Here is a 24,441-nt window from a genome sequence, read left to right on the forward strand (position 1 = left end):
TTCGTGTGTTCTCATCGAGTACGACATATTCGGAGATTAATTCTTCTTTCTCAGTTCCCAGCTATAAGTATACCACTGGAAAAACCAGTGTATATACACGGAGAGAAAAATCTGAGAAAAATTACTCTGCTGTTACTATAATCGTGATGTAAAAGACACCTAATGGAGTTTTTACCATGCTGCATCAGAAAAATGCGTCGTCACATTTTAAATTTTGTGCTGCCGAAACACATAGTTTCTAAGCAAGGTAGTTATTTTATTCATAAAAACTCATAATTTTTGTAACATGCATCAATAAAAACTGCATTAAGTGTCTTTTACATCACGATTAGTAACAGCAGGGTAATTTTTCTCAGATTTTTCTCTCCGTGTACGCTTGAAATCAGTGAAATATCAATGGAAAGTCACCGAATCGTCGGCGCTGATTTTTTCAGCGGTATACTTATAGCTGGGAATCATTGAATTTTCGCTCATTCAAATTTAAATAGTTCATATACCAGATACTACAAAAGCAGAACAGCATTTTTAACTACGGTATTTCTCTCTTCAATGAAAACGTTCGGATAAAATTGAAGATATATTCTCAGCAACCCTCCTAAAATAGCAGAACATTTGTTTTTCGAATGGCCCGATTCATTGAATACGATTAATCGTCTTTTATCGGTGCGTGTGATAATTATTTTTTACTTTCCATTACTAGGTATGTATTATTTACTTATGTGACAAACTCAGATTGAATTATATGAAAACGTTCTGAGCATTTGAATGCGTAGAAGCGATCATTTCTTTTTTTTTTTGCTTTTTTTATTTGCTGTTCACTCAGAATTTCAATCGCATCAGAAACTAATCGAGAAGAGCTTAATGCTCAGATTGATGCTTAACTGGAAAGAATTTATTCCACATACCGGAAGTTAAGGAGGGCAGGAGGGAGGGAGGGGGGGGGGGTGGGGGTGGGGGCACAGCCTGGACAGTCTAAAATCATACTTACTTTTAGGAGTGTTTTTTAAAAGAAAATGAAATCACTTGGAGCAATTTTAGTTTGAGGAATTTATTATTTATAGTTTCAAGAACAGTTTAAAATTTTTTAATAATAATAACAAAGCCCCCAAACTTAAATTTTACTTAGTGTTTTCATTTTCTCTTAAACAAAAAAATCCTAAATGTAGGTCTGATTTTAGACCGTCCAAGCTGTACCTCCCCCTTAAAGGTGACAACACAGTGCCGGTCACAATCAGTTTGATTCACCTTACCTTCCGCTTTCGAGCATTGCGCAGATTGAAACTGTTTTGATTGTTTCATGGTTCAGCGCATTTATAATGCCAGAGGCTATAGGAGTCGACAAAATGACGCGACAAACGTTTCGTGCAGGAAAGAATGTAAAAAGAAACATGTTCCCCGGTATTACATGTACGTAGCAATATTTTCAACGTCGGAAATGGACAATTTGAGACTTATCAAAATCTTCATGGCAAATTCATGGATTCTTGATTCAACCACTCGAGGGAAAAACTTTTTATCCAGGCTCGTCCAAGAAATGCATACATAATAATCTCTTAGAGAATGATATTTTAGAATTCAAAGTGTTTTTTTTTTTTTTACTTGTTGTATATCACGAGTGAAATAATTGCGACTCAAATATTGTTACACCGTTAACTTAAATTCGTGATCAATATCGTTAATTCGTCAATAAACATCCCTTCTATGAAATGCATCAAGCATTTCAAATACTAGTCTTCTTCGTGTAATTAGAATCCGTCGACATCACGATGCGTCCAGAATTGCATTTGTGGTAAGATCGCTTAGTATAATATCTTTATTGTGCGGGTAATTTATGTACACCTACCTATCCACTAATCATATCCAACTGATTTATTCGGTTGTCTCTTTACGTTTTGAATTGTTTCACCGCAATTTATTTCGTCGAATTTCACGAGATCTTCATGTTTTATATCCGATTCCATTGTTACAAATATACTGCATGGAACAGTGCGACTTTGAATAATGAAGAGATTTATTAGGATGAATCGCTAATTTTAAACCTTGGTAGTACACGAAATACGAAATTTTATACTTTTCTGAAGAGAAATGCAATTGTTTTATAATCCAACAGTGATATTCTGTTATCGTATGAAATTTGTTTTTGAATATCACTTATCCATTTATTAAAACGACAACCAAGTTACTTGCTATTCAAAACAAGGATGTATAGATCTCTCATCTCCTCTTTCTTTGATTAGAAACACCTGACAATAATTACCGATTTCGCAAATCAAATGATCACTTATTTCTCACACGGTTTTAACCCATAATTGAAACTCATATTTCAATTCTTCAATTTGCTTACGAAACAGTTTTCTTGATTATTCAAAATTTCATATGCAAGCCGGGTTCAACTTTCTGTGTTTAATTCTCGATTCTACTACAGCACGCAGTGTGATTGAGATCCTTGAATCCCTCGTCTTGTTTCTGAAATCGTCTTTGTCATGTGTACTATTTTTTAAAAAAACGGCAGGTACAATCGTAGGTGAAAAAATCCGTTCATCAAAATGTGTCTATGCGTTTTATCTCTAACCTCGAATAACTGCAAAATTGCGCTGAAACTCCGTCGTAAATCTTGTCAACTTGTCTTTCTACTTTGTGTTACTCGTTTATTAAGAGTTCTAGGATATGACTGCTTCTTGTACCGTAATGCGTGTGAAAATCTTACGTTCATAATTCATTCCAAGCCGGTCTTCTTATAATGCAATGCGTAACGGCTGTACCGGCTTGTTTATCTATATATTTTTGAAAAATAAGTAACGTTAGTTACAATCATTCTTCATACGACATCGGATCTTCTTTGGCAAATCACCGCTCGAAGTCAAGAGATGGTCGGAAGTTATTCGTACATGAGCCGGTTCAGTCGAAGAAGAGTTTGCGGCATTGCTTCATCTTAAGGAGACACACAACTTTTCCATGTCATACGACTCCAATATTAATGACATTGCTACGATTTCTACTGACGGAAAATATAAAGGCGGAGACGATTGTGGGTAGAGATATTTTTCAACATATTGCACTCGGCTCGCCTCTCGAGAATATCCCAACTACGTGAATTTCGTAGAAGTTTCGTTGAAATTAATGAGAATGCAGAAATCAAAATGAACTCGGTTCGTTACGAGTGTCGTTCAATGTCACATTTTCGTGTTAAAAAGGTTTGGCATGCTCTGACTTGGTTAAAAATGATTGGAATGTAAAATTGAAAGACAGGTCATTTCCGTTGACTAAAGTGTCAATTATATTTAATAAAAAACATAGAAAAAAATCGCACCCCGACAATAATTTGACGGTGCAATAAACGAGCATTCTAATATTATAACGGCAAGTCGTAAAATTATAATTCTGCTTTCATGGATGACAGTTTAGTTGAGATAAGTGAATTCACTTGAATAATTTTTTGTGGCAATTTGCCAGTGTTTTTTAGTTTTCAAGGAAATTAATTGAAAGTACAGGAGGCACCATAGACTAGTGTGTGATTATCCAGAGGCACCATACAATCAGAACAAAAACAGAAATTTGAGATACGAATAATATACTGGCAAAAACTGTTATTATATAAATCAGAACCCAAGAGTGACGTCCGAATAATTTTAGTAATGATTGATCACCATTCAGGTGAATCCTACGCCCATCTAGAGCCAAATAATTATCTTTTTTTATGTACAGAGCTTTTTTCGACCCTGCGATTTTTTTTTTAAACTTCGCTATCAAATGTCTCTTTATAATTTATGGTACCTGTAGAATTTCTACAAAATTGAAAGGACATTACTTGTACAGAAATAGTTTCTACAGAAAATGAAGCCTAACTTAGTCTAGCGTTTATGAATTCACAAATCACTTGAATGCAGTTTCCGGACTAATAATTCTAAACCTATCCGAATAATTTTACGGTGAAAACGAACTCTGCAGATAGATATTCACGTAGAAGCGGTGCTTTTTGAGTGGTTCTGTCTTCTTGCGATTAATCGGACAACGTTCTTTAATTAGAGAGGACTCGTTTATTCTTCTATTCTTCTGGATATTCACTACAGGCTATTAAAAGCGGATAATGGTTTTTTATATTGCTTGGATTGAGACTGAATCAGACAATTTGTAATCAAAATGACATTATTCGTCAAAGTCAAAGCACCTGAAGTTGAGCTTCTAGCGGTCGATTTTGTGAGCGTATAGTCTGACAAATTGGTCGTCACTTATTTAATTACATCACTCAAAGCTATGCAATTTATTCTGTGCTACTCAATATTAGTTTTAGGAATATCTCCCTAGGGATTACAATTTATCGTAGGTGTCGTGCCAGAGCCGCCGGTTGAAAAAATTTTGAGGGATCCGGTTTTACACAAATATATTCAAAATGAAGGAGTCAATCATAAACATTCGGTATCTACAAACATAACTCACGGTATTTTGTTACGTAGGTAAACATTGACTTTTTACACATCCTTTATAATGGAAAGTAATTATTCTTTCTAAAAATAGCAATATTATTGAAAGTCTTGTTGTAGATCTTGATCATCAAACGTCTCAGCCGGAAAACAACGGTTGCTAATGTTGTAAGAATATTGTGCACGGTTCATGTGTTAGGTCTTCGGATCATCGAAATCTTTCTAAATTACTTACGTGAACAATGCGCGTGATAATGGTGACGATTACGTCGCCTCGTATCCGAACTCCAATCCAATCGTTTTGAATTTTGACAAGGCGATGTAAATAAGGTATTGTAATGAGATGAATTTGACACATATATTACGATTTCGAGCTATGCTGTAACAGCTCGATCGTGAAAACATAGACATTTTCTATCCAGAATACATTGAAATGTAAAAAAAAACTTTATACTCACCCTGAGGAAGATGTGGCTGCGGTTTTAACCACTCCCTCAATTTAGCCAGGAGCTCGCCGAGTAATTTTTTTACTTCCTGCCAGAGAGACGGACATCTCTTCGATGTCACATTCTTCAGAATCCAATGACATCGTCACTAACAGCGATGTACGAACAGCAGGATCGCAGTGGAAAACTGTGGCTGGAGAGATTTTCCAGCTCACCCTCCTCGCAAGCAAGTCAACAATGAGAGATATATCTGCTTTTAGTGGGACTGCCTGTCAAGTTCTCTTTTCGGCCGTCTAGTTCTCGTTTCGGATGACGTGTCCCCGTAGTTCTCAATACGTTGTAACAGATTTGCTCATTTGTTACAATATTAAGATTATCTAACAAGCAATTTTTAAGGACAAATACCAAACAAGAAGAGTAACTTACACGTAAGCCTCTAAATTTAGATTGCATAGAGTAGTTTATCAGTGATTATGTTCTTCGAATCAAGATTTGGTTAAAATTGTATAAAATACAAACCTTGTAATTGCACAAGCAGATGTATACTTACTTTGGCTCTAAATTTACGTATCATACCTGAATTGAGTCCTTTCTCTTTTCTATTGTTTATTGCGCCGTTTTTTCTTGTCTCTTAAATTTTATATCGAGTGATATGCCGACAGGCTAAAATTGTTTCTTAAAACATATTACCTTATCTCAGTATTGATGTACCGACAGGTTTCGTAGACTGCACACGTTAAATTTGTAATAACAGTAGCGAAGACCACACAGATGGACTTATTTGGTGAAATTCGTGTTGTGAATAATTGAAATAGGTATTGAAGTTAAGACAAGACTGGAATTGTGACTGCTGCGGAATATTCCATCGGAAGACTATTCGGGTCGGCGTCTTTCCGCAGAGTGACTATTCGTCGCACATTATGGCTCACTCACACACGTAGCTTCGTCCACATATATGGCGAACATAGCTGTCATAACGTGTGGACTGTGTTGCAGATACAGAATGTTGATGGGGAGTTTTTGTTGTGGGAGAACGGATGATCGCTGTTTCCCCCTCTGCCCGTTTCTACTCCCCCCCCCCCCCCCCTTCCCCCATCCCTCTTTCCATAGAGCCGATTTGAGTAAAACCGTTGCCTTTTGACTTTCTCTGACATGTCGGTCGTTTGAATCGAATCCTGTTTTTTGGGTTTGGAGTAACCGGTGATCGCTGTTTCCTGCGAAAAATCATTCCTTCAAATCTTATGTCACTTCACACTATTGTCGTCGAATGGCAGACAGAAATTTTTAGAGTTTCATACATTCCTTGACTGTCGGAAACACATTTTTGCTGCGAATCTTTGTATCATTACGGGGTATTTCGTTCTGTTTCGCATTGTGTTTTGTATCGATTTATCCCTTATTAGCATTGAAACAAGATGTACAAAAGGCAGTGGTCTTTCGGAGTCTTACCGAGCTCACTAAGGAATTATTAATGGTGTGACTTCTGCAGTTCAACAATGTCAATGTGATGATGGATGATTAACTGTGCCTTGATGGAAACACTTCCATGATTTTACGTTACGATGGCGATCCGTCATCGAACTTCCTTGTTATTCTGTTCATTTCTTAGCATTAGAATTGAGAGAAATCAGACTAAGAATGAAAACAAGTGTACGTAAAGTGGCTCAATAGAGCGTATTCGGTCAAAGCATAAAAAATAGAGGTTTATACGATTTTTCGCCAGACAAAATCTTGGGCAGGAAATTTTTTTTTCTGCTGAAATTGATCGGTATTTTTATTCTTGACTAAAATCCTTATACGCGTACATTTCGATTGAAGAAGGATATTTTTTGTGGTGGAAATTGCGCTTGAATAAGGTTCGGTTTGAATATATATTGATAAATCTACCTACACCTCGGTGTATAAAAGAAAAGCTCGTTCAAATTTCTTTCTGACTTGCAATTACCACATGGTGAACTATTTATACTGCGTAAATAAGGAATGATCGAGCTTTTTACATAATAACTTGACTACACAGTCAGTCGTCAGTTGCTAAAATGTTGATCCTTGAGTGGATACTTTATTTTTTTACTTCAAACTCAAAAACCACAGCTGCGAGGCATGCGGTATATATTATATAACAGCAGATGGTCTTCAGTCGACATCGAGCTTCCGGAAAGATCCAGAAAATCCGAAGAGGCTGTCTCCATTCACGGCTGGACCTGGGCGGAGACGTTCGTTCACCAAAACCTTCTCTTGTTCCAAAAACCAATCCCGGTTCCCGTTCACTATCTTGCGTAAGGCGGCTGTTGCAGGAAGAGGTCTCAAATTCATTTCCAATTTAATCATTCCCTGTAAGAAATCTTACAAAGTATCGTTAAAATGTCACGTGTCGCCAAAGTAAACTCGGTCGTCTGTTGGAAGAGAACCGATCGATTCTTCCAAGTTCAAGACAAAATTTTGTCTCAGTTTTCGAGTCTACGTCGTATAAAGGTCGTAAGCTGAAATTAATGATCACAAAACGCATCTCTTGAAAAAGGAAAATATCCGGTTGTCACAAAGCCCATTTTCTATGAGATCCAAACATATCTTCAAAAGTCGCGTAGTATAAATTAGTTCTTCACTCATAGCTGCTTCGACTCAATGTAAAGGGTCAGAGGCCCTGTAATTAGTACGATACTTGCCACTGAGTTCGGCCATGGTTCCACTAGTGCCTCCGTATTCCTCTGGAAGAATGGATTTGGGAACAAACTGGTGAAGCGACTCAAAATTCCCACCCGGATGAACGTGAATCTGTAATTGTGCAAGATCGTATGACTCTAACGAATGCTGCAAATAACGTAGTTCACTCACTCACTAAGTACGAAGATTTTATTAGCACTGAGTTGAAAGTTCCAACTATACGGCATGGGTTGAAACGCTAACGTTGCGTTACGGTTGAAACATTACTAGGTTGTTCCGGACCACTTGGGTACTTATTTTGAATTAAATTTAAGTTCAAAAATGAATGAATGAAAATATTTCAGCACACATGTACATACCCTTGAGGCGAGTTTCGGTTTCAGAACTGATTTGGCCATTGTAACCATCCTACCGACGAAGGGGGAAGTGTTCAGGATGTGAATGCCCTTCAGTTTCAGCGCGTGAGCCTTTTGTAATTGGAATCGATTTAAGAGGAATTAGTGAAGGTTTCTCTGGTAGAACGTACAATGTCATGTGCTGCGTTAACCTTTCTATGCGCACCCAGGTACCCGTAAGCCCACCACTTCACATTTTTATAACTAATTTTTGGAAATATTTTTTCTCCGATCTGAGTTTCCTGATCTTCTCGATTCAACTTATCTAGAAGCTATTTCCGTATATAAGCATCAAGAATAATTTTTTGAATTATAAAAATATGGGGGGTTGATGACATGTAACGGTGGGGAGCATTTATTGATGAAAAATGATTTAGTCAACTGGAAGTAAGTTTTAATACTGACAAATGTTTTAATCAGATAACACAGGTTGGTAATAATAATAAAAAAAAAAAAAACTAAAGCAAACTCATTCCACGGAACTACAATTGCCACTGACATTTTGAACATCCGCCAACCGAATACTATTCGGTTACCTATCGCCTATCGAATACTATTAATTTATATTCATTAGATGAAGTCAATCGATTTTGGACAGTTCCCCACTCACGTTCGTACTGAAAAAATAATAAAAACGAGAGATGAACACCCCGGTACTCTGGGTGCGCATTGATGTGGTAAAAGCTGGGTGCGCACATAAATGTTAAAAAAAGTATTGAAAGTGAACCAGGATCATTTGTTTTGTTTACGTCAATCATCTACTGCCTTAATGCAACCGTTGATCCTTGTGAACGTGCCAAAACCACTAGCTAATGGGTTGTGAATGATTTTGTTTGCAGTACACGGTATTGAGTTTGTTGAAAGTTACATACATTATTGTCGAAGAAAAAAGCTTAAGCTTGTACAGCTTGTATAAAAATTGAGTATTCAGACGTTACAAATCGTACGAAAGGATTTTCATAGACGGTGACATCCTGATTAATTGTTGTCGTGAACAACTCGCAGAGCACCAATGTCCTTCTTGGGAAGCGAAGTCGTTGGAAAGAATTGAGAAAGGAAAGCGAAGTAACATAAAGTGGGTAATTTGGGTCAATACGAAAAGCTTGAAACAACATCGAAATCCATAATCATCGTTGCAGGATGAAAACTCTATTCAACAATTGTTCAGATAAGTATCATTAGTTTTGATACATTCAAAAATAATTCAAATTTTTACAAAGGGACCAAAGCTCTCTGCCCAGTCAACGGTCTCAACATCGTGTGAACATTTCTTTTCAATTTTCACGAAAGCCCGCTGTCTCCCTGTCCGCGTATGATTACCTTATGACAAAAGCCACGGTCTACTCTCATCAATTTAACTTGTATTCGAAAGTGAGGTTAGAATTGCCGGAAATTTCTGAATTGGGAAATTGGGTTCAAGATATTTTTAATGAAAATATCATTCCTAAATCACTAGGATACCTTCTTCTGCCGTATCAAAAATATGTGTACATATAATAGAGGACTTCATTCAAAACTGACTTACCGAAGCTGTCACTTCACATTTTTTTAAAAATGTAGGCGTCACTGTCATAAGCTGACCCAAGCTCATCATCGAAAAATCGTATATTAGATTATCGCCGTTACTGCGGTCCTCGATCATTCGCATTTCACTTCCCATAAAGACATACCTGGTCAGAACGAACAGGTTTGATAGCCTTGATGATTTTAGACTTGATGGGAATGGTTTTCCTAAGTTTACAGCTTAATAGACTTTGCGCAAATATGGTTGAGCTTATTGCAGCTGTTGTTACAAATCTAAAAGTCTTTCGAATTAAATTCTGGTATTTGGAAACAATGGAAATAGATAGAAGTTCTAGAATTCGCCTTTTTGGGCCAGTTTATTTTCTCACTTGTATCCAATATTTTTTGATGCAACTGGAGAAATTTTCGAAATCGGCATTTGTCAGATTAAATTCACAACTCAATTGAGTATAACTGTATTTTCTGTTGAATACGTACTTGTACAAATCTTGAATACTGGCAATGCTCGTATCACCTGAAATGACCCGAAGAATGTAAGTTCTGTACTTCTCAGGTGTTAGTTTGGGAAGAATCACGATTTGCCTGTAGAAGAAAACAGTATCATCCGAGTGTGGAGATGTAAAACAAGATTGGACGTCGCATTCTACGCTTTGAAGTTATCCATTGCTTCTCAACTTACATTATGTCGTGTACACGAGTTAAGGGACGTGAAATGGGATCTCTGTCCGCGAAGAATTCCGGTATGAGCCCTCTTATCGTGTAGTAAGTATCCAGCTTCTGCTTTGCTAGCTCCAAGCTCAACTTACTACCGAGAAGAAACCACTCCAATCTTTCGTCTTCGGCACCTGGAACAAACAAGAAACAGATCCGGTATCTTCAATTTACTACGCAGATTGGGCCGAATAAGCCAGTCTGAATCATCAGGTTCTTTGCAACTACTCCCAACTATTAACGGACTTCAAAATTCTAACGACACATGGCCGAATTGCTTCAACGTGAGCATTTCTTTGTAAGTTATTCGTAAGTTATAACTTCTGTGAATTACAGGAGCTCAAATCAGCGTTGACAACAACGAATTTTTATAAATTTTCGTGACCAATCAGGGTATGTCAGAAAACATCGAATCTCTGTGTTTCTTCAATTCCGGTTTTTCCCGTTTTATAACATTTAGTCGGTCGACAGATGTGGACGGTAACCAGCCTGAACAGCGTCGTCACGAAAAGGTCGCGTAGAGTTTAATGTTTGAAAATTACCTGACCCTTTGCCACTGTCTATGCCATACCTCTTCACTTGTCCACCAATTCTAAAATTCGTAGCATTTCCTCCAATCGGAAATCTCAAAACGATGCTTTTTACTCACTTCCGTCTCCTACCCTCAAGCCAAATTTCTCTGCAAGGATCTTAGGCTCCGGGAGTTCATTTATTATAAACTTAGACTCTCGTTAAAATCACTGTTTCTTTAGTTAAACTAATATTTATTAATCACTCAATTCACCATCAATCTAGCAGTGTAACCTCTGAAAATCGCATTGAAATTATAATATACATATTGTGTGACTGAATCGAACTGTTTTCAAAATACCCATCATCCTTCCATTAGAATTGTAGAAGTTCATGGTCGTTTCAAGGTTAACTGCAATAGTTATTTCGTGGACGCGTGGATATAATGTTAGGCTCTTTGGTTGCGCGAAACAGGTTTGCGAGTTTTAACAGTTTAAATAAATAGACGTAGAAAAAGATTGAAGAATTTCGGCCTTCCATCGACCGACACAAAAAACATTTCATTTAATTAAAAAGTTAGTAGTTTTGCTGTACATATACAAGCCGTTTATAGTCCTAATTTTTTTACAGTACTCGTCGAGCAAAAACTTTCAACTTTCAAAAAATAAACATTTTATGACATTTTGAAGGTTGAAGAACCATTTTCATCAGAAATTTCGCTCTTTCATGGTTCATAAAAAATGCATCATGTGAAATATCAAACAAAAAGCTTTTTGAATTTTTCAGATCCATCGATCTACACCGACGGAATCATACAAACTATGAAGCGGCGTTTTTTTATCAGTGGCTTAAAGAACTTCAAATACAAGTTATAATTTATCGTTAATAATTTTCTCAACACTTTTTTCTTCCTGTTACGTCCGGTGTAAAACTGCCATACGTCTTCCTCATTTTCTGCGACCACCTACTTGCTAAATCTTCCACACTCCATGTAGTAACGTTATAGTCTTCACGCTGTCGTCCATCTGCTGATTTCCATCAAAGTATCGCCATTCGTTATCGCTTTTACTTCGCCAATTCTATTCCCCATTATTCTGGATTCTTGCACCTTTTACAAAAGTAAGCAATTCCCTTCTAATCCATCTCTCGTCAAGAATACTTTCAAACCATTTCCAATGAAGTCAACTTTCATTCCAACCTTCAAATAACAAACCACAAATTCCACTTCCAACATTCAAACAATCTACTTCGTTCAACTACACATTTAAATTCCTCACTATTCCAAAAAAAAAAAAAGAATCGATACATTCAATCGTAAACCTTTCTTATATCAATTCTCACTCTTTCCTCCATTCCCTGACTTCAAAGCATCGACGAGATCTCACGAGATCAGATTTTTTATATTATTTGAAAAATTCAAGCTCCAAGTCATCTGATTTCAGGGTAGTGAGTCTCTTTCCTTTTCATAAAATTGTGTTTCATTGCATTACTATTCGCATTACGTAGCTATTGTATAATTTCCATTGCGATTATTTTAAATCATCACGTGACGAAGTAAGTGGAGTATTATAATGAGAACAATCGGATGAATTCAAAGCGATTTACAGCTAGCTGAACAAACTGTTGAAACACGAATATTCACGTGTACTCATAGACCGCCATGAAGTGTATAAAACTTTGCACTTACCCTGAGGAAGATGCGGCTGCAGTTTTAACCACTCCCTCAATTTTTCTCGAAGTTCATCCAGTAATTGCTTACTTCCTCCCACAAAGGAACACAACTCTTCAACGCTACATTTTTCGAAATTCAACAACGACATCACTGCAATACCGATATACAAACGACGGAGTCACAGAAGTCAGCAGTCGTGGCTTCCAAAATTTGTCAACGAATCGTTCTTACTCGGAGGCAAGTCAATAGTCCACTGTGAGTTCTCGAACACAGGTCCGTTTATCAAGGTCCGTGAGCCATTTTTGTTTCTAATCACGTGATTATACGTTGAATGAGATTCACGTTACCACATTTCCTAATGATGAGTAGGAATTCTCGACCTCGTATATAATCTGTTATTGAATTTTGGTGATCGGTCAATTATGTAAACGTATTTTTAGTTAACGTTTCGGCCCGGATATGGGCCCTCCTCAGAACGATTTATTTATTTAACTGTCAAGAACAACAAAAATTTTTTATAATAGAAGTACAATCAGACATTAAATATTGTAGATGTAATACTCTTAGGGCTATTATATATTATTGGTTAGTGAGTACATTTTGATTAATTGAAAAAAAGATAGGCTTAGAGTGTTATTTACCTTTTTTTTTAATATAGTAAGCGGACTAAGATGCAGTCGAATTCATAATTTACAATTTGTGGAGACAATGTTCTTTGAGTAACGGTAGTCATTGTCACTCTTCTGGTTGTTTAACATGTAGGAGTTACAAGTTGGAAATCATTAATTAAAAAGATTAAAAAATTATGTATCTTCACAGTCTATATGTCATTGTATTAAAAGGATTTAAAGAAGGTCTTTTTAGCAGTAAAATTAGTTTGCACAATGTCCAAGAAGTGGAGCTGGGATCTTTATGACTATGTTCTCCATGTCTAACAAAAATTATTTTCGGTTGAACCGATTGGGTCAACTGGTGAATAAAGACTGATGGGACAAACAAATATGATCCAGAGTGAAGGTGAACCTAATATAAACAATTATACAGAAAAACAGAAAAATATTATGTGAAAAAATTATGTAGAAAAACTGTGCTATGGGGACAATAATTTTATGTGTCTAGTTAAGGTTAAACAATATGTGTTGTGTGGGCGGAGATTAGCGGTTTGTAAATATTACTTAAATATTCAACATCTCGTCTAAGATTAACGGAATTGGTGTGTCCTACAATATTGCACATTTCTAGTAATAGTCTTTTATAATAATTAGGTTCTTCACAGAGGATGTTTGTATTGTCGTAGCTAAAAGTATGTTGTTTATTGATCATATGTTTTGTTAGAGCAGTGTGACGTTCTTCAATCTCACTTAAATAAATAAATCGTTCTGAGGAGGGCCCATATCCAGGCCGAAACGTTAACTAAAAATACGTTTACATAATTGACCGATCACCAAGATTCAATAACACACATTTCCTAATGCGTGGGGATCATGTCGGAGATTATGAATATTCATGGGATATTTTGTGGTGGTAAAGGGGAAGATTGCTCTTTCGCCGTCACGCCTTGGAGCCTGTCGGACTGTGATTGTTGCTATTGGAGTTTCTTTGATATTTCGCTCGTTGGAATCCAATCCTGTTTCCTGTGGTTGCGGTGACCATTGAACGCCACTTCCTACTAAAGATAATCTTTGCATATCTTACGTAATTTTGCACTACTGTCATTCAATGTCTGACAGAAATGTTTAGAATTTTAGCCGTTCTTTATCAGTTTTATCCCGGAACGGAATAGGCTTTGCTACACGCAGGCATAAGAAGTGCAATACAGAAGAGTACGAAGCTTCGAAAGATTGTTTATTGCGACGGAAATTTTACTCTAATCTACTGTCAACGACTCACCAAGTGAGGGTGTTGAAAGCATTCCTTTTCTACTCAACACCAATGCAATCGGTACAACCAGAATTGATTTATCATTTTTACTCGAGGTGTTGGCTTGGTGCCAGAAATAGTACATTATGTAACAAGGGAACAGTCGACTTTTATTCCTGTGTTACATACAGGACTTTATTTACGGCTCAACTCTGACCACATTGTTGACTTGGAAATAGGGACTCGATATATCTTTCGCAATATTGGGCGTTAAATTGAGAACGTAGGTTAATAACGACGAAATTCATTCTGAAAAATGTAAACAATCAGCAGACGGATGTGGTTTGGCTGGAGCTGGGATGAAGGAGGGGGTCCAGGGTTGCAGACCCCGGTGGGGGTTTAGGGTGTGAAATCCTCAGCGAGGCCTTGGTCTGTGGGCATCGCACTGATTGAAAGAACAACAATTCGTTACGTAGTAGTAATTAAATTCTTTTAGCGATTGACCGTCAGAGCAAGGTTTATAAAAATCGAACTGAGGACTTTTGTGTAAGTGAACGCAGTTGAACGGGGCTTGCCTCGAATAATGATAAATCATTTCTCATGGTGGGTCATTGTTGCAAATTTTATTACTTTACTCAGGCGTAAACCTATCCCAAAACGGAATATTGATTCTTTCTTGACTTATAATTGGTTATCCTTATGTGCTCAATCAATATTCGACTGGTTCATTTATCGATGATGAACCCTTGAGTGAGATAACCATTTTTAAGGGCTTTTTTGATTAGTGATATATTTGATCTTAAAGATGAATGATTGGATCACTGTAATTCAACGGCAATTAATGAACCAATAATTTTTTGCACAATCATTTTTCCAACTCGGTGCATTAATATTTAGAAAGATCCCATAAGTTTCGAAGAGCGAAATCTTCTCAAAGCAGTATAAGAAATTCGGCACTGTAGCGTAGACGAGAATAATCACCGACCAGGCAACTGTTGATGCGAAATGAGACATTGACATTTCGGGTTTACGGTGGCTCATTTGCTTTTGCGGAAGTGAGATCGAATCAGGTAGCTTTTTACATCAGAATCTTATTTAAATGCAGGTTTACCTTGATATTTACAAAAAGAACGAAAGTTGAAACACCGATGACTTAACCAGTTATAACTTTTCAATGTTGCGCTCAGTTCGATTGGAGCACGCAAATATTCTATAAGTTGGACTTACGACTCTCTACATGTAGCAGCATATACTTTGCGACTTGTTATGAAAGTCGTTTGGACCATTAACGGATACCAATTTCAGCATTAACAGATACAAATTTCAGAAGTGTATAGATGCAATAGTTTGCACGACGTAATCTGAGAAATATAGAAAGGCAACAAATTATTTTTTGGGATACAGATATTCTCGACAAACGATTTATTTTAAATATAATGCTCATCTGTGGATTTATTTGACGCGATTGTATCGACGACAATAGGATGCACATAAAATAGTTGAATTAGAAGAATGGAGTTGGTGGTAACTGAGCTGATTGAAACGGCGATATGCCGTATACGGTTAACTTATTTTTATTCAATATCAGAGTGAGTACCTAAGCGAGGTATCGTAACAAAAATAATCCGGCTGATTCAAAGTGATTTGGAATCAGTTCTGCAAATTGCCAGAATCTGCAGTATACTTTGTTTTCAGAAAACTGAGAAGATGTGGCTGCAATTTTAACCACTCCCTAAGTATATCCTGAAGTTACGTTAAGAATTTTTCACAACCTCTTCCCACAGGAATGTACAATATTCCATGACAACTCGGTACTCAAAAACATATTAGAAATTAAGGAACATGGAAAGACGAATTTTTGGGCACCAAATACATTGAACTTTTGAACTTGTTAGTCTATGGAGCACGGTGATAGATTTAATATCTCGCGCAATGCTGATTCCGCCACGGAACCTCATGATTATTTTGCAGGTCCTGTTTTAAAAGCCAAGACCTCTGATTGCGTAAGTACAAAATTTGTTTATTTTTTCATTTCGATGAATCTTTCAACAGCAAGATATTATGATAATCAAATGACCGAACTCTCTAGTATTACTCCGTTACAAAGTACAGATGCTGAATGTATAGTTAAATCATCTTAGATGAAGCTTGCTTTTGTAGAAATCAGAACGTCGTTTCGGATTTCAAGAAAAATTACTTATTTTATCAAACACTTATTGTAAATAACAATTAAACAAACTTCAGTTTCGCATTCAAATTTTTTAACATAAGAGATTTTCAAAGTTCAATTATTCTGTAATGCTATTAATAGGTATAAAACCTTTCATCAAATTATTGGTATTGTCACTTGGCACGTAGAATGACACCTATGAGTATACTGAGGAATACCTGGTCCTTTATTACCAACAGCCTTTGTTGGTCAAGCGAATATTTATAAACATATACGGCAAAGGTCAAGTTGACTATGGCATTGTTATTATTGAAAACGAACTATATTATCAACTTGATTATGATTGATTTTCTCAAATTTTTACCTCATCGCGAAGTGTTCAATATTCTCACCGAGACTAACTTTTAGTTGTGAATATACATCCTGTAATACCTTAAGCAACCGTGACAAGAATACGAAAATTATTCTGTACAGCTAAATAGTCTTTCATAATCTTTTTTCAAAACTCCAGTCCGGTGTACAAAATTACTAGTCAGTCACAGGTCATCTTAGTTTACTGCTAACATTTTTACAGACGCTGGATCTTAATACTTTTGAGACGAGCATATTAATCATGAAAAATGATTTAGGACTCGAAATGTCCCAATATTCCAATATTTTCCAAATTTTTATTCTTTATCAAATTTTATCTATAAAACTATCATAAATCTGCTAGCAGGGTACATGTAGTACTATTCCTATGCATTACACACCTGAAGTCATTAGAATCAGCCTTATAATTACTCAGTTCCAGGGACTTTCTGGTTGATCGTGAGTTAAAACGGAACGGAAAATTTTACGCCGATCGTTACAAAATGATCACGAAATTGTGCAGACTGGACAAATTTTTACGTACCGCCATTTTTAACTGTACCCATCACAAAATCGAGCCGGGTTTTACGGAGAATCAAAATTATTGTTCCATAGAAAATAATTTAGTGAATATGACTGCAAGGTGACGAGACGTCCATTTTCTTCAAAAATGCATTTTTCCACCCAGAAGGTTTGAAACAGAATGAAAGCCTGTTTTTGAAAAGCCTCTGAAATTCTCACCAAAATTCTTATTAGTTTTTCGAAATCTTCTACATTATTCATTTAATTATTCTGCGAACGGACACAAGATAGTAAATCGCGAAATGAAAAGGTACGTTTCGCCTTACTAATTGAAGATGGTAAGGGTTACATGTAACCTTCGTGCTGAATACCTCATGTACGATATAACAGCAGATGATCTTCATTATTCAACTTTATTAGTCAACATCCAACTTTCGAAAACTTCCAGAAAATCCAAAGGGACTGTCTCCGTTGACGACTGGTCCAGGGCGGAGGCTTTCGTCTACCAGAACATTGTCTTGTTCCAAATACCAATCTCGCCAGGACTCCAGTTTCTTGCGCAATAAGACTGTAGCAAAATAAAGAAAGGGATTTGTAACAGCTCGACTTTTCTTTGCAACGAATTCAACAATGATTTCTTTAAACGTCATGGGTTGCCAATCTGAACCAGCTTGTTTTTTAGAACAGAAAAGAAGCTACAACTTGTTGAACTTCGAAATTCATGTTTCTTTTCAGTATGTCAGCGTTTATTATGTGAGAATTCATTAAAAATAAGATAAGAATCTTAAAAATTCAAGTGTCATGTGTAGCATTTTCTGTTGTTTTTTTTTTGTTACAAACGCACACTTATTCATAACCCGTGAAAAGTTTTTGCTTCCAGAGTAAAGCTGTGAATTTAAAAAGTGTATAATTAAGAAACCCTGCAATGAGAAGGTGACATACCATCAAGGTCATCCATGTTCGAATAAGTGCCACCGTATTCCTTGGGTAGTACGGATTTGGGTACAAACTGATGGAATTTTTCGAAATTTCCATTAGCGTGAACGTGAATCTGAAATTATACTAGACTGCATGAATCAATCTGCGTTTAACGTGTATGGTTTGGACACCAGGCAAGAAAGTATTATGTTTGCTAAATTGAATTTGTTTCGCCTAAAACTGCATGTGATTGAAATCCTAGATAACACGAAGACATCCAGTGAATCTGTAATACACATGTTATATTAACGGTAAGTACAATAGATATTGCATATTTCATGTAGGCAGGGTTGCAAATTATATCCGATTGCCACTAATCTAAAAATGGACATCCCACCGATATTAGGTTGCTGGCTTGCAGTTAATGATATCTGTTCGAGCCAATTCCCACGTTCAATTGCAAAATTTAGCTTCCAGACGTTTCGCGAACATTCGCAATTGGTTACGGGCAAGTCATCGAGACTTGTTTATGGAGTGTGCTCACGAACCGGATATTTTCCTCTTGTTATCTCGACACAATCACAATCAGTTTACGGTGAAAATGCCAAATTCAGCATAAAGATATAAATGTACGCACCCTTTTAGCGAGCTTGGGCTTCAGAATTGATTTGACCATTGTGACCACAGAATTCACGAGAGAAAAAGCATTGAGGATGTGGATTCCTTTCAGCCTTATTGCGTGAGCCTGGTATAATTAAAACAAATGAAAGACGTACTTATAAATGAATGTCATTATCTCGAAATGCACAGTGCCGTATGCAACGCGTCAGAAAAGTGATGGAACAAGACGACATATTTTTTGCATTCATTTTATAAAATGGCAATCTTGCACGATAATGATTTTGTTCAATCGTGTTATAAAGATTTATTCATTCGATTGAATATTTTTTCATCATCGATTTACTTCTTGCGCCTATAGTGTGAGTATTAATTTTGACATTTGACACTGCTTAAAAATGATCAGAACTTGCAATAAAAAATATACAGTTAATCTTATTCTAAGTTGGCGTACCGAGGCTGAAACATCACATTTTTTTATGAAACTTGGTGTCATTCCCACGAGCTGCCCTGCGCTCATCATCGACAAATCGAGTATCAAATGATATCCGCTGTTGTGGCCCTCGACCATCTGAATTTCATTTATCATAAATAAGTACCTGTTCAGAACAAGTAACAGGATTAGTTAGGCTTCTTACCAAGTCAAGTAAATTTTATCGTCGCATTTCTTTCGAAATATTTTTTATCACTAGTTTACAGAATGGCTCTGCAGCCGGTATTTTTGGGTAGTGGCGTAAAAATTTTCAAGTTCAAATCTTAATCGTGGATAGTCGTACTGAACTTGTCGTTAATTACGTACCTGCATACCTCCTCAACGCGAAATATATTTGCATCATCCGAAATAAATCGTACAATGCAAGTTCTGTCGTTTCCAGCATTCGATTTCGGAAGAAGCACGAATTGCCTGTAGCAGAAAAAAAATTGTGTTCAAATACAAAACTGTGAAACATCATCGAGCATCGTAATTTCGTGTACTTCAGACAGTCAGATTGTCAACTCGTTCCCAACTTACATTACGTCGTGTAAATTATTCATGCCCGGTGCGCATGGATCTCTGTTCCTGAAAAATTCAGGTATAAACCTTCTTATTGTATAATAAGCATCCAGTTTTTGCTTTGCTAGCTCCAAGCTCAATTTAGTACACAGAAGAAACCAGTCCAATCTTTCGTCTTCGGCATCTGAAACAAACAGGAAATAGGTATGGTTTCGCCTTGGTACATTCTTATATACCATTGCATTGGACAAGATTTTTTTACGTGAAAACCTGAAACGTTCTTTCTTTCGGAACTCGTATTCTAAGTTTTGACTCAAAATTTCAGATGTCGTTCAACTGATTTGCCTACTTGACGTTTGCACTATTAATTCAACGGCCGTACCCTTATTAATTAAACCACCCAAGGTACATTTCACGTGAAAAGTCATCACTTTTGCTGCTGTTGAATAAACGTGTTTTCCATATTATTATTCTACTAATGCATGCACAATTTATAAATAAATAATAAAGCATACGTGTTAAGACTGTGAATCGAGAAAATGTTGATAAATAGTATCGAGGGATTTGTAAGGGTGACGTGATGGCCTTAAACTAGTTGAAATAATCGTGACAGAAATTGCACGTAACTATGATGCACAATTTTCTTTTATATATTACAATGGTGAAATTGTAAGTAATGCTTTCTAGTGGTGCTGTGTCTTAGTCCAGTCGAGATAGACATTCAAATGGAAATAATTGGGAGGAGCGATTTTTTTTTTTAAACTTTATGGGGGTGGTCTCCCCCTAATTATTTCCATTTAAGGCTATTTTTATGTCTATCTCGACTGGACTATCTGTTATACAAGACAATCGATTTCTAACTAACTCTCTAGGATTTTTTTAATAAACCTCTGGGTGAGATTTGCAATTTTCTAACGGTGGGAATGTGTTAGTCCATTGATTGTTGAAAATTGTTTAAGGAGGGACCCTAACAATAAGTCGAGGAGTAGGAGTTTCGGGAGTTGGAGTTATGATATAACAATAGACGGTAAAGTGTCGGAATGTCACAAACGAACCGTACCAAAGAAATTTGGAAAAACCGAATTTAGGGCCAGCTATGTGGTTGACAAATTTGAGGGGACAATGTTTATCGGGATAGTTTAGGTTTATAGGTCATCTTGTTATACATGCTGAACTAGCGTTATTTTCATTAAACCATTGATAACATTAATTTTATGAATCTGCCTGCGTCCTGGTCGAAGTAAACATCGAGTATGGCATTGCATGTAATATTGAAATATTAATTCTACTGCGAGACTACAACTCACTGTTGAAGCACCTTGAGGCCGAAGAAATAGATCAAGATTTTTTTCAACACCTATAAAACTTTATAGCGAATAGTAAATTGTAAATATGACAATCCGTAATTTGTAATTTGTAAACCTCTAGAGATGTAAATTCACATTTACAACGAATATTATACGACTCTATAAAATTTCGATAATACCTTTGCATTCTAGATATTTAAAAAAAACTTAAGTTCAAGGGCGTCGAATTTCGGAATAGTGAGTCACATCCAATTAAAATAAGAGCCATAAAGATCATATTTTTCGCGGTATCTTCATCATTTTACATGGTCATTCGATTATTGAAAGTTACATTAAGCGTGATTGGAATATTTTTCAATTTTTACAATGTTGCATTATTCTATTCGATCCACAATGATTTTTATGTAACTTCCTATAAACGTCGTGTGAACTGTGTCGGAGTTATCCAAGCTTTTCAAGTTTTGTTCGATAGACGCATACGTACAAAGCAAATGGTACACGGCAATTTTTTATGTCCACAATTTGAATATGCAGTTGAGTATATTTTAAATTTTTTTTATGAAGCTGTTTCCCAGATCATCGCGATAGTTCGTCAAAAATTTTCAATTCTTTCCGTTAGAAGCATGTATATATATAAAAAAAAAAACACGCTAGACGAAAACTTCTCACGCTCATCATTTGACTGCAAAAAGTTCTGTAAATTTTGGATTCTCTTATTTGTCCGATTCCGTTTCCATTGCGGAAATTTCTCGGAACAGACAGACCGACATATTCTTTGGACTCTGTTTTCCGGGTACTAGATACTCAAAACGTAAATAATCATTGAAATTAAGAGAAGTCATTTTTCGACCGAAACCAATACCTATTCGTCCTATTCAGTATCACGGGTGATAAAAAAGTAAACATACGGCTAGTAGAATTTCGCAGTACAATAATTTATTAAATTTACGATAACATTGGAAATTTTCACGATAAGGCAACGTGAGAAGAAAATGTGGAATTTGCCGAACACATATTCATAGAGTGTATGTAATACGCGTTGGAAAAGTTTAAAAAATGCTGGAATCTTTCAGCTTCCAAAGATTTCCGATGAATATTTTTTTTAAATTCACCATGCGTCTTAGATTGGTTTAACCGAGGTGGTTCTGAGAAAGAAGACTACCCAAAGAACATTAGCTGATTTCAAAGAACGGGTCTGCGTGAGAATATTGTAGCAATAGTGCAGCCCATCGTGATAATTCGTACAATTTCCAATTCAATTATTTTCAATTATTACGAGACGAAGTAAACGAGCCGGTAGAATGCGAGTAATCCGATAGATTCGAAGCGAGTTGCAGATAGCTGAAACGGCTATCGAAACACTAATATTCGCGTGTATTTGTAGAACGCTATGATATTCAAAGAATTTTGCACTTACCATGAGGAAGATGCGGCTGCAGTTTTAACCACTCCCTTAATTTTCCTCGAAGTTCATCCAGCAGCTTCTTACTTCCTCCCACAGAGGCACATATCTCTTCGATGTTGCACTGCTCAAAACTCAACTGCGGCATCACTGTAATAGCGATATGCAAACAGTAGAATCACAGAAGAAGATACCTGTGGCTGGAAATTTTTTCAACAACCCGCACCTATTCGGAGGCAAGTCGATAATCTACTGTGGTATTTGCAAAACAAATCCGCTTTTAGTGGGATCGTCTGTCAAGGTCTGTTGCCCAGCTTTCGTTGTAAATGACGTAATTCCATGCTGCTTGGAGATAAGATCGGTCTTTTCATCTTTGCCCTTTCCTTCTCTCGTATCTGCTTCGAGTAGATTGAACTATAATCGTTACTTTTTGAGTTGTTTGCTTTTTTCTGACATTCCGGTCGCTGGAATCCAAACTTGTTTCCTGGGGTTTCATTGAGCGGTGATCACGGCTTCCTGAGACAGCCCATCGCCACAAATCTTACGTCACTTTACAATATTCTTATTGAATAGCAAACAGAAATTTTTTGCATTTCATACATTCTTTGACCGTCGAAAACAAATCACGTTGCTGATTCCAAAAGGGCGTATAATTTTTTTTTTCTCATTGCCAATCGATTTGTAGACTTATTTGAGATCTAAACATTGAAACAAAAAGATCTAAGCTTAAAGCCAAAAGGACGTATATTTGTGTTCAATAGTCAGCTTGAAAATAAGTCTACGGAACGATTGGCAATGATGAAAAAAAAATTATACGCCCCTTTTGGCATTAGCACCGTCAAATACTTGCTACGAATATCTGAATCGTTAAGGCGTATTTTTTACTGTTTTCGATTGTATTTCGTATCGATTTATACCTTGTCAGCATTGAAACCAGATGTAAGAAAGGACGTCGTCTTTCAGGGCTTTAGTAGGCTCATTACGAGGTTTGTTTTGAATAATAATAAATCATCTCTTACGGTGGTATATTGCTGCAAATTTTTTACTTTATTCTGACTTACACCTGTTTCAAAGAGAAATGCTGATTTCTTCGTGAATCACAATCGATTATTCTTATGCGCGGTGGCAATAATTGGTTTATTGAGTGATTGCTTAAACGTATGAAGCCTGGCAAGAACCCCTCAGTGAGATAACCTTTTCTGAGGGCTTCAGCTTAAATTGGCCGCGTTGTTCGCAATTGCGTTCAAAAGTTCACAAATGATCATTGCGATTATCGTATGAAGACGCGAAAAAGGTGGTAATGTATATTATTCTTAGCTCTTGTTTGATATCCTTCTCGGTCTCGCTTTGCCCTCTCTTATGAGCTAATCGGCATTGCACGGAGTTGCTTTACAATTGATCAGTGAATTGATTTTTCAGGAGTTCCTATGTGATTCGAGGATATCTTTATCTTTCCGGTCACTTTATCTTCCATTTACTTCCAATGGATTTCAGTTCGAAAATTCTGAATATCGCATCTTAAGTATAGTATACCCGGCACGCGATTTTTAAAAAGAAAAAATAACCTTGAAAAGAACTAATCATACTTGATAAATTCCCGTTTGATTCAGATTTTTTTCATGAAAATTGCTGTAGAAAAAAATTAAGTCTAAGAAACTTATAAAAATCTCATGTCATTTTTATGGCCAAACAAAAGCCTCGTGGGCTAGCATAAGGACCTGAAATAAAAATTTGAAAAAATTAGTGAATTGATTTTGAATCATTTCGAGTCATTTCACGGGGTGGCTGGCGGCACGGAAAAAAAGTTAGTCCACACCCCGAATAATGACCACCCTAAATTTCTCGTAATCAGACACTGGGATCCCAACGCGGTCACACGAACACCTCACTATCCACGTCTTAGAGAACCAGGCGCTTCTAATATTTATCTATGCCTGCTCGTATTCAACTCAAAATTGA

The 24,441-nt window shown here is 36.5% G+C and overlaps 2 protein-coding genes across 3 annotated transcripts; both read right to left on the bottom strand.

Moving 5' to 3' along the window:
* Positions 1-6,602: 6,602 nt before the first annotated feature.
* Positions 6,603-12,602, bottom strand: LOC107219936 (alpha-tocopherol transfer protein). Its single transcript, XM_015658305.2, has 7 exons — positions 12,356-12,602; positions 10,127-10,292; positions 9,925-10,029; positions 9,449-9,593; positions 7,888-7,995; positions 7,531-7,639; positions 6,603-7,152 (listed from the first exon to the last, which is right to left on the bottom strand). Exons 1-7 carry the CDS (start codon positions 12,486-12,488, stop codon positions 7,001-7,003), a joined length of 918 nt encoding a protein of 305 aa, XP_015513791.1. The 5' UTR covers positions 12,489-12,602; the 3' UTR covers positions 6,603-7,000.
* Positions 12,603-14,212: 1,610 nt separating this feature from the next.
* Positions 14,213-23,043, bottom strand: LOC107219934 (retinol-binding protein pinta). Of its 2 annotated transcripts, none has more exons than XM_046733451.1 (8): positions 22,709-23,043; positions 22,498-22,632; positions 19,792-19,957; positions 19,579-19,683; positions 19,234-19,378; positions 18,799-18,906; positions 18,186-18,294; positions 14,213-17,811 (listed from the first exon to the last, which is right to left on the bottom strand). In XM_046733451.1, exons 2-8 carry the CDS (start codon positions 22,628-22,630, stop codon positions 17,660-17,662), a joined length of 918 nt encoding a protein of 305 aa, XP_046589407.1. In that variant the 5' UTR covers positions 22,631-22,632; positions 22,709-23,043; the 3' UTR covers positions 14,213-17,659. The 2 variants fall into 2 exon arrangements, with proteins under 2 accessions (XP_046589407.1, XP_015513789.2); XM_015658303.2 differs by having other exon boundaries at positions 14,213-17,449; positions 17,615-17,811; positions 22,498-23,043.
* Positions 23,044-24,441: the final 1,398 nt, after the last annotated feature.

Source organism: Neodiprion lecontei, chromosome 3 (genome assembly GCF_021901455.1).
Source record: "Neodiprion lecontei isolate iyNeoLeco1 chromosome 3, iyNeoLeco1.1, whole genome shotgun sequence".
NCBI lineage: Eukaryota > Metazoa > Arthropoda > Insecta > Hymenoptera > Diprionidae > Neodiprion > Neodiprion lecontei.